This window comes from Kogia breviceps, chromosome 3 (genome assembly GCF_026419965.1).
Source record: "Kogia breviceps isolate mKogBre1 chromosome 3, mKogBre1 haplotype 1, whole genome shotgun sequence".
Lineage (NCBI taxonomy): Eukaryota > Metazoa > Chordata > Mammalia > Artiodactyla > Physeteridae > Kogia > Kogia breviceps.
In genome coordinates this window covers 67,596,327-67,611,202 of record NC_081312.1, presented here as the reverse complement: position 1 = coordinate 67,611,202, position 14,876 = coordinate 67,596,327, and the positions used below count along the sequence as shown (strand labels likewise).

The following is a 14,876-nucleotide window of genomic DNA, read 5'->3' as shown; positions in this document are numbered from 1 at the left end:
GGCAAGGGTTTTATTATATAGATGGCTTCTTCTGGAGGCTGGAGAGAGCCCACATGGCAGATTACCTAATTGGTGCTGACCAAAAAATTCCAGACTGGTTAAGACTACATTTCTGAGGGAACCCTCCTACACTGTTGGTAGGAATGTAAGTTGGTACAGCCACTATGGAAAGCAGTACAGAGGTTACTCAGAAAACTAAAAATAGAATTACCATATGATTCAGCAATTCCACTCCTGGGCATATATCCAGACAAAACTCTAATCCAAAAAGATACATGCACCCCTATGTTCATAGCAGCACTATTCACAATAGCCAAGACATGGAAAAAACCTAAATGTCCATTGACAGATGAATGGATAAAGAAGATGTGGTACATTTATACAATGGAATACTACTCAGCCATAAAAAATAATTTAATAATACCATTTACAGCAACATGGATGCAACTAGAGATTATTATACTAAGTGAAGTAAGTCAGAAAGAGAAAGACAAATACCATATGACATCACTTATATGTGGAATCTAAAATATGACACAAATGAACCTTTCTATAAACAAGAACAGACTCATGGACATAGAGAACAGTCTTGTAGTTGCCAAGGGGGAGGGGGTTGAGGGAGGGATGGAGTAGGAGGTCAGGATTAGCAGATGTAAGCTATTATATACAAAATGGATAAACAACAAGGTCCTACTGTATAGCATAGAGAATTATACTCAATATCCTATGATAAACCATAATGGAAAAAATATAAATATATATAACTGAATCACTTTGCTGTACAGCAGAAATTAACTGCTACAATTGTGCTACAATTTCACAACATTGAAGTCAACTATACTTCAGTAAAACAAAATCCACTACATTTCTGGTGAAGGCTGAAACTGCAATTAGGTTAGATATTAAATCTAGGTTTGGTATCATGGGCTTTAGCACAAGTGACACCATTTGGGGCCTGTGGCTTTTCTCTTTAACACACTGATGTAATAAACTAACAAAGTAGAAATAGCAATGCCCACATTTGTGTTGAATCTCAAGAATCTGTTTTAGTTTGTCTTTTAACTTTTCTGGTGTTATCTATTGTATTAAAGAAAGGGGTAGCAGTATTAATCTTGCTTCCTGCACATTCCAACCTCTTTATTCCTTAATGACAAAGAAATCTATGTGTGAAATACTGGTAAAACCGAACCAAAATCAAGAGTATTCTAGCCACTGACGAATCTCCATGTTAATTCAGGTAACATTTACTGTAAATTATTGAGCATGGACAACACGGTGCTATGGAAGTACTGTGGAGATTTAAAGAAAAATTATATTATACTATGTGTGCTCACTGTCATATCATCTCTGACCAATATTGTTTATATTCTTGTAGTTAGGACATATAAGCATTAAAAAAAAAGGTGAAGTACTCAATCTCATAAGACACATTAGAAGTGTCAAGAGTGGGACAACCATAATGCCCAGGGAGGTAGAGGCAGGAGAAATTACTGTGGGGTCAGAAGAGATTGATTTGAGCTAGATATTGAATGATGGATTTAGAGGAGAGCAGAAGACAATTCTGCTTGTCTTCTGAACAAGAGTGAGCATGATCTAAGAAGGGTATAAAAAGAGCTATCTTGAAGAATTTCTATTGGGGAGTAGAGGGAGAAAGGGTTAGAAAGTCAAGCTGGAGCCAGATTATGAAACTGTAATATCAGCTTTAGAAGTCTGGGCTTCATTCGAATAACAGTGGTTCTGAGATTCCAGTACATACAAGAACCACCTGGGGGAGATAGGTGACTAGATAGATTTTAACTCCTGAGATTCTAATTCAATATATTTCGCATGGTCCCAGAAAATTGCATTTGGTAAAAAGTTAGTCTCCCCAGGTGATTCCTGTACAGGTGGTCCAGTGGCATACTTTGAGACACTCCACCTGAAGAGAAAAGATTAAGAATCTTTTCCTAATTGTAGTAACTCTTGCAAATTTTATGCCAATTTTCCATAAGCTTGAAAACACCTAACTGCTAGGCCCAGAGGTCTCTCCTCAGTCTTTGTGCTGTCCCATTTTTCTTCAGTATTTGGCACTGACTGTTTACACCTTGAAAACTATCTGTTAACAATACATTTTCTGGTTCTCTCTGCCTCTTTGATCTCTATACTATCCTCTGGCCTCTCATATGTTGCCTTTTCTTTATGTTTTCTCAGGATTCTGACTTTGGTCCTCTACATTTTTCCCTTCATTTCATTCACTCCTAACGAGTAAGGAGAACCTTCATGCCAACCTCAGAAGTTCAGACTTTGTCCTGCAGATAAAAAAATAGTTATAAAAGTTTCTAAACAGTGGAATATCATACAGAAAGGAATTTTCTAGAAACATTACCTTGGAGATGGTCTGCAAAAAAGGATTAGAGGTAGGAGAAATAGGAGGAAGGGAGAATAATTAGACTATCAAAATAAACAGACATTTAAAGTCATCATCAAAGTGTGGCTTCAGAATGAAAATGTTAGTTTTCTAATAGTTCTTCCCTTTCAGAAAGTAGTCTTACTTCAATAAATTAATAGATAAAGCACTTCTAGAAATACTAGTTTCACTATCATGTGAGTTTTTAAGAAATAACTATAATGTAACAAATCGGGTCCTCTGCAATGTTAATCATAGATAATAAAAGTTTGACATGTCATCATTCTAACACCAATGTGAGTTATCCTCCAAAATAAGTGGCATAGGATTCTATAGTATTTGATCCTTATATCTGATAAGCTTAGGTCTTTCATTATGGAGTCAATCAATCATTAATACAGATATTATTCATAAATGTCAATGCCTTCTTTTGACTTGAATGAAGAAATATAAAAGTGTTTGATTTACCTAGTATGAGTACATTCAAGATAAATTCATACTCACTGGTAGTCCATGTCTTATACACAGTATTATATATAATTGAATCCATGAAGTTTGCCAAATGGACAGATAAAATAGTATTTAGGAATGATATTCTAAGTGCAGTAATTCAGACAGAAAGACAAATATCATATATCACTTATGTTATCTAAAAAAATGATACAAACGAACTTATTTACAAAACAGAAACAGACTCACAGACATAGAAAACAAATTTATGGTTACCAAAGGGGAAAGGGGAGGGAGGGACAAATTAGGAATTTGGGATTAATAGATACACACTACTATATATAAAATACACAAACAAGGTCCTACTGTATAGCACAGGAAACTATACTCAATATTTTGTAATAACCTATATAGGGAAAAGAATCTGAAAAAGTATATATATATATATATATATATACACATACTGAATCACTTTGCTGTACACCTGAAACTAACACAACATTGTAAATCAACTATGATTAAAAGAAAGAAATGATACTCTAATTTAAACATTCTAGAATCTTTGAAAAACAGAGGCAGAAGGCACCAAAATTAGGTGTAACCCTACCACCACCTAATTTAGTACATAAAACAATTTATTGGTTGTTCTTTCTCAAGTGATCCACACTGGGAGATGCTAAGCCTTTATGAAGATCAATTTTAACTCTCACTACAAGAAAAGGCAGGGAGATAGAAATTATTGCTCCCTCATGTGTGATCTTGGGAAAATTATTTAAGCATTTTCTTACTTTCCACAGCATTATTGTCATTATATACTGTGAAGATAAAATTAGGTGTCTGTTGAAGGTTCTTTGTGCACCTTGGGCCAGGAGAGCTACAGAAAGCCAAGGTGTAGTTATTTTCCTATCTACTATTTCTCTTCCCTTTTCCCTCTTGTTCTAGCCTTCTTGGAAATGAAACAAACTTGGCTGTCATCTTCATGTAGTTGAAATTGCTATTCTCCACAAGCACCTCAAGCAAATTTCTTCTTAAGGAGAATTGCCTGAACTATAAAATAGTAATCTAGGGCTGTGAGTCAGCATTTCACCCACACACATCAAAATGATTTAAAATAGGTAACACATTTTTGAAAGACATATAAACCTCCTTGGAGAAGCTTTGAGAAAATTGGAGTTTGAAAGTTTATGAATAGTTTATTACATTTCAATAAGTGTATTGCGAATCAATAAAGCAAAAGTTAAGGACAAATGAGCTCACTACCAAGTCAGTTATTGATCCTTAAGTTCCAAAATAGAATAGTACAGGAAGAATATAGAGAAAATAGGACTTTTTGTGATAACAGAAACTTTAAGTATCTTAGGAACATAAACCTAAAGAAATTAAAAGACACAAAGAATTTTCAACAGCTACTTGTTTCAAGTCAATTTTTTCATCTTTTTGATAGTTAGAAACATTATTTCATTTTCACTCTTTAAAATATTAAATCAAGTCAAAGGAGTTTGTAAAAAATGAATATTACCTTTTATTGATTCATTTATTCTTTCAATTTCTTGTATATCTTCCTCTCTTGGCTTTGAAAAGTCTAACTTATTAGATGTTTATCTTATATGACTGTCTTACCTTGGGCTGTTAGAACAAAATACCATAGATTTATGGTGGCTTAAACAACAGAAATTTATTTTCTTATAGCTCTGGAGGCTAGAAGTTCAAGATCAGGGTGCCAGCATGGTTTCTGGTAAGGGCTCTCTTCCTGGCTTTTAAATGGCTCCCTTCTCACTGCATTCTCACATGGTGGGCAGAGAAAGGGTGAGCAAGCTCTCTGGTGTTTCTTCTTATGAGGACACTAATCCCATCATAAGGGCCCCACTCTCATGCTCTATCAACCCTGATTACCTTCCAAAGGTCCCATCTGCAAATACCATCACATTGGGGGACTTCAACATATGAATTTTGGGGTGGGGGGAGCACACAAAAATACACTAAGAGAAAAAATGATACTGGCTCCAAATCATTAAGTCGATAAAATGGAAATGAACAAGTCAACTGGTTTTCAAATAATTCCAGTAGAAAGCTTCCCTTTTTATTCCTTTTATTCCTTTTATAGCAATCTAAACCAACAAGAAAGGAACTTCCTAAAAAAATTTATGAACATTAATTTAATGAAACAGTAATTTTAAAAACCAAAGACAGAAAATGCAACACACATTGTTTTGGTAAAAAACTGAGAAACAGAATATTAAGCCATTAGTATATTAAATAAAAACTTTCAGTCCCCCATACCTTATTGCTATATCAACTAAAGATTCTTAAAATAATTTAAAGCACTTGGATGTCCTTGGAAAATAATATTAAAATGCACAATAACATTTCTGTATTACATTTTCATAGATATTATTAGAAGGAACAGTAAATTGCATATTCTTTCATTCAAAATATGGAAATCTGAAATACTAAAACAAAATTGACAAAATTATAATCGTAACACAAATAGTGATTTTTACTACATACATTTGAGGGTATAAGAAACATATTTTTCTTGATTGCACAAAATGATTAATTCCAAAATGCTTAAATACAGCTCTCTAAGCACATTTCCATGTTCTTATCAATGACCATAAAACGAATACAAGGCATTTTTCAAAATTTTGAGTGTGAGTTTAGGGGAAAGCAGGATGGAAGGTGACTGAGTTTAGGTGATGTGGCAAGGTCGTCCAATTAGCAGGCTGCAGAGTTATGGATGGGACCCAGAATTTTCTTGTCTAAAAATGCTGCAGATTAGTGTACTCAAGCAGAAGGGGAAGAGAATCTAATTACAACTGTAGAAACTTTTAATTTTTCAAAACTCAATTAGGTGTGTGTATGGTCCATTGGTGTCGAGCTTTAACACCTGCCTGTTTCCATAAGTGCCATGTTCCACCACAACCCCAGCTTCGGCACACTTGCTGTTAGCAGCTAATTCTTTTTTACAGAGAGTCACAAATTGGGAATAAAGTTCTAACCCCTCTTCTTTTCCAGAGTTAGAGTGATACTGCATGCTTCTTCCTTTTACTCTCCCCCCAAGGGTGGCTTGAGGGATGATAAGAATGTTGCCAGGTAGATCCAATACAGAGACATGCTTGCCATTTTCTGTTTCACTTAATTTCACATTTAACAGTGTATTAACTGGATAGAGAAGAAAGGAGAACATTTTGAGGTAGAAAACAAACATGAAGAAAACCAACAATCTTCTAGTCAGCAAACCTCATGTTTAAAATCCAGTTTGTCAGCTCATGATTTTAACCCAAAGTTTCTATTTAGATTTTTAAAAACTGCTTCAGTAAGCTAAATGATCTAAGCATGAAAAACAAGGAAAATTTCATGCAGAAAATGGCATGATGTTTTAAATCTGACTTGGCAGTTAGGATCTCCTAACAATAAGATCATCCAGAAAGGACTAAAGAATTAACTGTATACTGGAACTTCAAGATATTGTTGCCCTGGGGGATACATGAAAAGATTTTGCCTTTTTGTTCCTTTTTATATTTCAAAACAAATCCCACTGGGAAAAAAACATGACAGATCCTCCACACACTTATTCTACTTTATAACAAAGAACATTAAATAAAAACCTTAGTGCATTTATTATTTTAAACTTAGTTGCCTAGAATCCTAAGCTGAGACAAAGGTTCCAGGTTCAATCCTGTTATAAATTAGCTGATTTTGCAGTTTTATAACCTCGAAGACATTATTAACAAAGACTAATCATTTTACAAACATCACCAGTATGAGAAGGATAAAGGTGAAAGCAAGAATTATCAGAAATTCATTGTCAACTGGGAAAGTAAATCCAAAGGTATAGAGTTACTGGCATTATCTTCATATACATACAGGAAAATATTGTATTACTATTTTTATGGCACTTATGCAAGTATACTCATAGCTAATAAGAAGTGTCAAAATAACCACAAATATCCATGTGTAGCTAAAAAATCTAAACTTAGAAAACATTTACATTTCAACATTGGCCATTTTCAAAACAATAAGCAAAAGAAATGCCTAATATAAACACCCTTAGGGTCTTCCTATCTCTATAAAGGGTATAAATAACTTCTGCTTGTAAAGAATAGCCCTGAGAGGACATAAATGGTAAAAGAACTATTGAAACCTCACACTCCTGTGTGAATAATCAGGCTTGAAAAGGTATGCTTTCTGGTGGGGTAGTCAATGGTTTCAACTATTAGAGAGCCTGTAGTAAATATTAGCAAGGATTCAGTACAGTGGCCCCACTCTACAAATCAAGGAATTAACCTGGTGAAAACTTGCCAAGGTGACACCCAAATGAATTCCTAGGCTCTGCACTAAGCACTATCAGTTTTCATTTAACTAATGCCTATTTTAAAATACCTCTAGGGACTTCCCTGGTGGCGCAGTGCTTAAGAATCTGCCTGCCAATGCAAGGGACATGGGTTCGATCCCTGGTCTGAGAAGATCCCACATGCCATAGAGCAACTAAGCTTGAGCGCCACAACTACTGAGCCTCCGCTCTAGAGCCCGCGAGTCACAACTACTGAGCCCACATGTCACAACTACTGAAGCCTGCACGCCTAGAACATCTGCAACAAGAGAAGCCACGGCAGCGAGAAGCCTGCACACTTCAACGAAGAGTAGCCTCCGCTCGCCACAATTAGAGAAAGCCCGCACGTAGCAATGAAGACCCAACACAACCAAAAATAAATAAATAAATAAAATGCCTCTAATTTTCTCTATTACAAATAGGACTTTGCTATATAGCCCGCAGTCCTATTGATTGATTCTAAGAAAACCATAACCTCCGGAGCATTTCATTCCACAGAAATCACTATCCAGCTATCCAGGCCTCAGGCTAGTGACAGACTAAGGAGGCAGTTTTGAAATAACAGGCCAGAGAGGTAAGTATAATTTATTATACTTCCACACACTTCCCTCTACTGGATCTGAGAATTCAATTAATGCTGTTGGTATACAAATATCAGTATGTAGAAGTAAATATAATACAAATACAAATGTCAGTAAGTAGAAATAAAATGAGACAATGAATTAATGGCATCTTGGAAACTCAAAGATCCTAAGACAGGTTATCGATCAAATATCTCTAATGATGTATATGGGAAGTTAAGTTTTGACAGGGACCTGGATCTCTGTCCAATTATACTAAAGATGAATTGAGGAAGATTCTGCACATCTATACATTAGCCATGCTATTTCAGACTTTATGGATATAACTGGCTGTTATGTTCCCAAGGGCTACATGATTTGATTGGAAAGATCGGAATCCATGTAATAAGTATGAGGTCGGGTTTAAGAGAATTCCATCACACTGGCTTACTCTGCCTCCTGGAACAGAGGGAAGTACAAGCTACTACTATCAATAATAGATGGACTTATTTTGCTTATAACTCACACCAGCAGAATGTGATTCTTAGAGTCACAGTTCCTTACTGAGAATCATGATATACAAAAGATTTGGGTTAGACTATCCACTAGAAGAGTTAAGATGGACTTCCTCAGTGTTTTTATTTGGCCACAATTTGGCCAAAAATGCTCTTCCTGTTTTTGAAGATTTCTACTATATACTTTTCATGGTCAAGAAAGCTTTAATTCAAGGCAAAAACAGACAGAATGTCCAATATCCAAGCATTCAGTCCTGGCAATAACCCTCTGTAACAGGAGACCTCATTTCATTTTCTCTTTAAACCCTTTAAAGCTCCCTATTATCCTTCAGATTCAAATTTCAAACTATTACAGTTACTGGCTTTCCATCCTCACCTATTGCAGTCCCTTCTAAAGTCTAGTTTTCATCCTCTGACAAAGTTGTTAAACATGTTTGATGTCTCAGCATAAAATCCCCTCTAGAAGCTTTAGCCCTTTGTCCAAGCTGTTCCTCACTGGGCTACTTAAGCTTGAGTTCCACTACTTAAAGCTCTTCTAGGTTAACTTCCGCCTGCTTCAACTACCCATCTGTATAATTTATATTTATTAATCCAACTAATAGGTACTGCCTTTACTAATGAAGAGAATATAACCTGTCCCCAACCTTAGGGACAGCGTGACTATTTCAGGCTTCTTTTTTTGTACATAATTATTCTATCAAATACTGTCTTGAGATAGTGTATGATTTGATTTGGTATATCTGAACCTATGTAATTATCACAAGGAATGTGCAGTGATATAGACTACTGAGGCCACTGGAAAGCTGCAGGTAGGTAAATTATTGTTCAGAGATGCCTGATCACTGACTCTTTCTCTGCCCACAGAGGAGGTGTGGCTGTGATGACACTGAGCTTGGTTTAATAATCATCTTTATACACATTTCCTACAAAGAAGTGCATAAATGGTTAATGTAAATTCTTCTATAATAATGATATAAGCCTGATCTGCACAGAATTGATGGGAACCACATCTTGTACATACAGTGTCACCTCTATGCCCCTGTTAGGGACTCTGAGAGATAAGGAAACTATATTAAGAAATGCAGCATCTATTTCTCCCTATGTGGGCACCCTGCTTCCAACAAGTTTGTATCCTCGGCTGAATCTCAGTGTGTTGTCTCTGTGTGTGTGTTCACTCTTCTAAACCAATCTATAAACAATCTGAAATGCTGCAGATATTTTAAAAGAATTCTACCACACTTGCTTACATTAAGCTTTGGAAAAGGCAAATAGCTAAAGTCAACAGCAGTACACAGAGTTAAGTCATTTATAACTTACATACCAGTACAATTTAAGATTGTGCTATTTGCCCCTTCTGATTCATCTATCTATTGCTAGTCACTCTCACTCTTAAAAAAGAAACATCAAACACATACCCATTTTGGGAAGAAGCTCTTTATCAGCTCCCTTGAAAAAGCACACGTAGATCACTAATCCTCTCTGGACCTATGAGAATCCACAATAAATTCAGATTAGAAGGAAGCTTCTATATATAGAGGTAAATGAATAAAATTTCACATCTTTTATAGAGAAAAGGTTAAATGCAAAAGAAGAGGAATAACTTTTTATAATAGACTTAATTTCTTAAATATGTGAGAAAATAAAATCTTTTTCAATATTCAGTCACCTCAGTAATCATTTTTCAAAAATTAAGTTTAAAATACAGCCAAGAGCAGTAAAGACCCCAAGTTATACCTTCAAACATTTACTTCTTTTTTTAAAATTAATTAATTAATTTTTGGCTGCATTGGGTCTTCGTTGCTGCGCGTGGGCTTTCTCTAGTTGCAGTGAGCGGCAGCTACTCTTCATTGCGGTGCACGGGCTTCTCATTGCGGTGGATTCTCTTGTTGTGAAGCATGGGCTCTAGGCATGTGGGCTGCAGTAGTTGTGGCACGTGGGCTCAATAGTTGTGGCTTGCAGGGTCTAGAGCACAGGATCAGTAGCTGTGGCACATGGGCTTAGTTGCTCCGGGGCATGTGGGATCTTCCTGGACTGGGGCTCAAACCTGTGTCCCCTGTATTGGCAGGTGGATTCTTAACCACTGCGTCACCAGGGAAGTCCCCAAACATGTACTTCTGATCAAAATCATTAGGACTATAAATTAGCCTCTTCCTAAGTATGGCTGACAGACATAAATATTTAGTTTGCAGGGGCTCATTTATTCAACACCAAATGAATTCACATTATATCAGATATGGCTGATGTATAAACAACACTGTAACTGATATGTCTTTTGACATCATCATTCTTTGTTCCTCCTAATCCATTTGCTTATAGATAATGAAAATTAGGGTCTGATTCTATTTCAATAAACTCCAAGAAACTGCTGTCCAATTATTTTGTTATTTTTGTTAATACATTAAATACACAGTGATTAAAACTTGGAAACTGCATTCATATTAAGTTCTACATCAACAGGTTGTCTGTTATCAGGAATGTAAGCGTATTTATTTTATATAATGACTTAGATAGTTCTTTATTAGCTCTTGTAGGATAGAGATTATATGGAAAAGAGACACTTGACAAATGACTTTGATTTTGCTGCAGTGAATCATTTAATTTTTTATTTTGTAGATTAACCTTCTGATCCAACAACTATTACCAAGATTGAGTTAATATCTGTAAAGTGCTTAGAACAGCACCTGGTTCATAGTAAGAGCGATACAAGTGCGTATTAAGTGACTATGTAAAAAGAAATTTAAGGACTGAAACACCATTTATTTTACATCTTAACTCCCAAAGCACTTTACAGACTGTTTTGTACATGATAGGGTCTCTGTTGATTGCATTTAAGTTCTACTGTATATTACAGGCTCTAGGTGTTATCTAAATACTCTTTTAAATAAACATAAATGCAGCTCTGCACTCACACCTGATTTACCTGGATAAGAAGTAACCTTTTATAAGTGCAATTGTGCTCTTGAACAAACAAGTGTCTCCAGGGCACACCCATCAGTAAGGAGGTGGCAGGTTGAATAATACAGATATCTGCACCACTGTCCCAGCTCAAGCATATTCATATTTGGACACATGCAATGTCAGAATTAAGTAATTGCAGGAATGAACACCTGTTGGGACTTCCCTGGTGGTCCAGTGGTTAAGACTCCACCCTTCCATTGCAGGGTTAGATCCCTGGTCAGGGAACTAAGATCCCACATGCAGCATGGCTTGGCCAAAAACAAACAAACAAACAACACTAGTTCTTTCCTTCTACTCACCACACTACCTCTTCATTAAGGTATTTTCTTTTAGTTTATTCCAACAATAGCTCTTAAAGTGTGATCTACAAATTCCCCTCAAGTCAGAATCACCTTCCTTGTAGCTTCTTTTGGTATAAATAGAACATTTCAAATATATAGGAAAGTACACATAATTCTCACTGTAGGTTAAAAATGTTCACCTCCCAGGAGCCTGTGACAGCAAAGGTCTAAATGAAGGAAACCAAGAATACGCAAAGTAACCTTCAAATCAAAAAGTAACCTTCAAAACAATTAAAAATGCTTTTTTTAAAAATTAGAACTTTTAGTAATTGAATAGCGGATGCTTGAGAAAGAGGAAAGAATTTACTCTCTCACTAATTACTCGTCAGCTCTTATACTAATTTAACCATGTGTGGGAGTGGAAGAGAAAGCTTTAAAATAGCTTTAAAAGTTAATAAACACACTGATAGTTTGGAAGGCTGCAATAAACTATCCGTGATTTTGCACAAGGAGATGTGACATGAAAAATATAAAAAGATAAAGAAGCATGGAAGAAATCTAAATGATTAATAGTTTGGGATTTATAGTCCCATGAAGCAAGTATAAAAATAGGCAATTCTTTGGACAGTATGGCAAAAATAATAAAACCTCAAAATAGGGAAGAGAAATTTTTAAGAGACCATAACAAAAGTAAGAAATAAGAAATGAATTTTTGAGAAAGAAAAAGGGAGGGCAAAAATATAGGATTGTTTATGCTTATAAATACTTCCAAATTACCAGGGAGTAACAGATAGTGATTTAAGAATAGTCACCCACATATGGTTCATGGGTAGTATTTAAAATAATAACTAGGATTGTGTTAAGGAGTGCTAGATTTGGGACCGAATTCAGCAGATGAATGAATGAAATGCTCCTACATTAGTTTCTGAGTACCTCCACCAGTTTTATTAATTATTATTACACGTTGTTTCCCTTCATTTCAACTTACTCCAAAAAATAAGTCAGGGGCCTTAAATAAAATTTTGTTTTTGCGTATAATTTTGCATATGGGCAGGCTCTTTTAAAAGGGCAAATATTCAAGCAGAAGGACATCATATTAGTGTAAACGTTTTAAATTCTTTGGAGGAAATGTGTTTGATAACAACGCAACATTATTATAAAAGTAGTCGTCTTTGTTCCTGATGGGAAATAAGTCACGTTTTTTAAAGGTTCTTGAACAAAGAACTGCTTCATGGGCAATCTCACGTCTGTGCTAACACCTAGCTGCAGTCAACTTCAGAGGGAATTCGACGGGATCCGGAGCACAAATCAAAGCAGATCTTGAACGCTTGCAACAAATCTTAACCTAGAAGCTCGAATCAGATCAGGACAACTCACCAGCAGCCCGAGCATCGCACAGGGGGTGGCAAGGCTTTTTCCTCTTTTGAAACAAAAGGTCTGAGCTACTAGGCCTAAAGTCCACCGAACTCAGGTAGGCAAACGGTGAGAGGAAGCTCCCAATTCCCGGGATGCCAAGCAGGGGCACTTATTTTCCTCTCGGAAAACAAGTCCGAGGGAGAAGGGGCCGGGGCCGGTGATGCAAAACTGAGAGGCGACGCCAGGTAGGCACTGAGAGCAGCGTTGGGCGGACGTGCCGGGAGTCCCGCCCCGCCCACAGCACGTGCCAGGCGCCAAGCGACCGGCTCGGAGGGAGACGCGGGGGCACAAATCGCCGAGACAGCGCGGTAAGAACCGCCCCCTGCGCGCCACAGGATAACCGGAGCTGCGGGGACGACGTTACCTCCACCCACTGGGCCGCGGCGTCCCCTTCGGCGGGGCGTACTTGTAGCCGGGCGTGCAGGCACTGCTGCAGGAGAGCCCGGGCCTGAGGTAGCCGGCCCCTTTCTGCCATGCCTCAAGCCCGCGCGGATATCCCCTAGCTTCTGGCCACGCGCTGCACAGCCCCGCCCCCGACGCTCAGGGACATTGGGAGGGGCGCGACGCGGCGGAGGGACGTGCTGGTCCCCGTGGCCCCGCCTTCAGAAGGGCGGGGCCTCTGGCTGGCTCTCCGGTGCCTCGGATGTGCGGTCTTAAAAAGAGTGGTAGGTACTAACGCTTACCCCAACCTACGTGCAATTCGGTAGAAGGCGCTCAGTGTATGCTTTTAAGCGAGTGAAAAGACCCAGTGGTTCTCTTCCCTGCATACCTTTCTTTTGTTTGTTTGTTTTGTTTTTTGCGGTACACAGGCCTCTCACTGTTGTGGCCTACCCCGCCGCGGAGCACAGGCTCCAGACGCGCAGGCCCAGCGGCCACGGCTCACGGGCCCAGCGGCTCCGCGGCATGTGGGATCTTCCCGGACCGGGGCACGAACCCGTGTCCCCTGCATCGGCAGGCGGACTCTCAACCACTGCACCACCAGGGAAGCCCCCCTGCATACCTTTAAAAGAGACATTTTTCAGCTCAGAAAGCTAAAGTTTACAGACGTTGAAAAATTTTAAATCTGCGTAAGTCCATATTATGCCCGTTATGAAGATAGGTAAATAGTATGAGTCAGTTGAATCACAAAACAAGCGGAGGTGGAACTGAAAGCTATAAATCTTTCAAAAAAACCTCCTTACCCCAAACAATAAAACAACACTGCCTCCTCTATCAGGAATGCTATAAATCATTCTGTTCTCGCAGTTGTGGAAAGGTATTGTAGGCTATGTGAATACATATTTGGAGATCAATCTTTTAGAGAATATCCTTGCTAAAAATATTCTTATCCAAGAAAGTGTTTGCTTTTAATAATTTTTTAAACATGCTACTAATTCAAAAATAAAATGACATAGTCTGATGCACATAATGATACTGAATTCTGTGGTGTTTCCTGTAAGTACATATTAGAATGTAAATAAAATTAAACAAGGGCTTGATTTTCTTTCCCACATAACGTATTCCTTGAACCTGCATCAGATTAGCATTAATTTTCTATGGGCTTGGAGGGTTTAGATGAAGAATAATAGTGTTACCCTGACTGCATTACCCAGGTCATTGATTTGGGCTCGGTTGGCACAATATGCCTATACATCCTGGTCTCTGTTTCAGAAGATGACATCACTGACAGTGTTGCTATCCATACAAAGTAGTGTAACTGAAGAAAATAATCCATGTGTAATGAACGGTCCTTTCTACACAGAATTGAAGCTGCCTGTTTGCTGGTTATCTTGCAGGCTGCCTTTCACTTTTTGTAAAAACAGAAAGCAAAATCTCACATTATCTCTGATTGAGGCATTGCAGGGATTCCTACATTTGTTGACATTTGTCTGCAAAGCACGGACAAATTGCATTGTCTGCACCTTTATGTCTCTTTTCTCTTTCACTCCCAGACTCAAGTTTTACAGGCTTGAAGGAACTTTGACATAGAGGGCCCTT

At 37.7% G+C, this 14,876-nt stretch overlaps 2 protein-coding genes across 5 annotated transcripts in view; one reads left to right on the top strand and one right to left on the bottom strand.

Moving 5' to 3' along the window:
• Positions 1 to 4,011: 4,011 nt before the first annotated feature.
• DTD2 (D-aminoacyl-tRNA deacylase 2) lies at positions 4,012 to 13,440 on the bottom strand. 2 transcript variants are annotated; one of them, XM_059057242.2, is made up of 3 exons: positions 13,264 to 13,436; positions 9,660 to 9,729; positions 4,012 to 5,998 (listed from the first exon to the last, which is right to left on the bottom strand). In XM_059057242.2, the coding sequence occupies exons 1-3, from the start codon at positions 13,372 to 13,374 to the stop codon at positions 5,673 to 5,675; spliced, it is 507 nt and encodes a 168-aa protein (XP_058913225.1). In that variant the 5' UTR covers positions 13,375 to 13,436; the 3' UTR covers positions 4,012 to 5,672. The 2 variants fall into 2 exon arrangements, with proteins under 2 accessions (XP_058913225.1, XP_066884713.1); XM_067028612.1 differs by having other exon boundaries at positions 4,917 to 5,998; positions 12,861 to 13,440.
• NUBPL (NUBP iron-sulfur cluster assembly factor, mitochondrial) overlaps positions 13,137 to 14,876 on the top strand; it is a 530,407-nt gene continuing 528,667 nt past the window's right edge. The window contains exon 1 of one of the 3 annotated variants that reach the window (XM_067028607.1): positions 13,137 to 13,207. The gene's annotated coding sequence lies outside the window, so the exon portion shown is untranslated. Of the gene's footprint in view, positions 13,565 to 14,876 lie in introns of all 3 variants that reach the window. The other 2 variants (XM_067028606.1, XM_067028608.1) reach the window with 2 other exon arrangements.

What these genes read in the sequence shown, in the direction of transcription:
- DTD2 (XM_059057242.2), bottom strand. Translation starts at nt 13,374, where the DNA reads ATGGCAGAAAGGGGCCGGCTACCTCAGGCCCGGGCTCTCCTGCAGCAG. An exon ending in CCGCGGCCCAGTGGGTGGAG is followed by an intron (nt 9,730 to 13,263) that starts GTAACGTCGTCC and finishes GGATTCTCATAG; the next exon opens with GTCCAGAGAGGATTAGTGAT. An exon ending in AGAGCTTCTTCCCAAAATGG is followed by an intron (nt 5,999 to 9,659) that starts GTATGTGTTTGA and finishes TTCTCTATCCAG; the next exon opens with TTAATACACTGTTAAATGTG.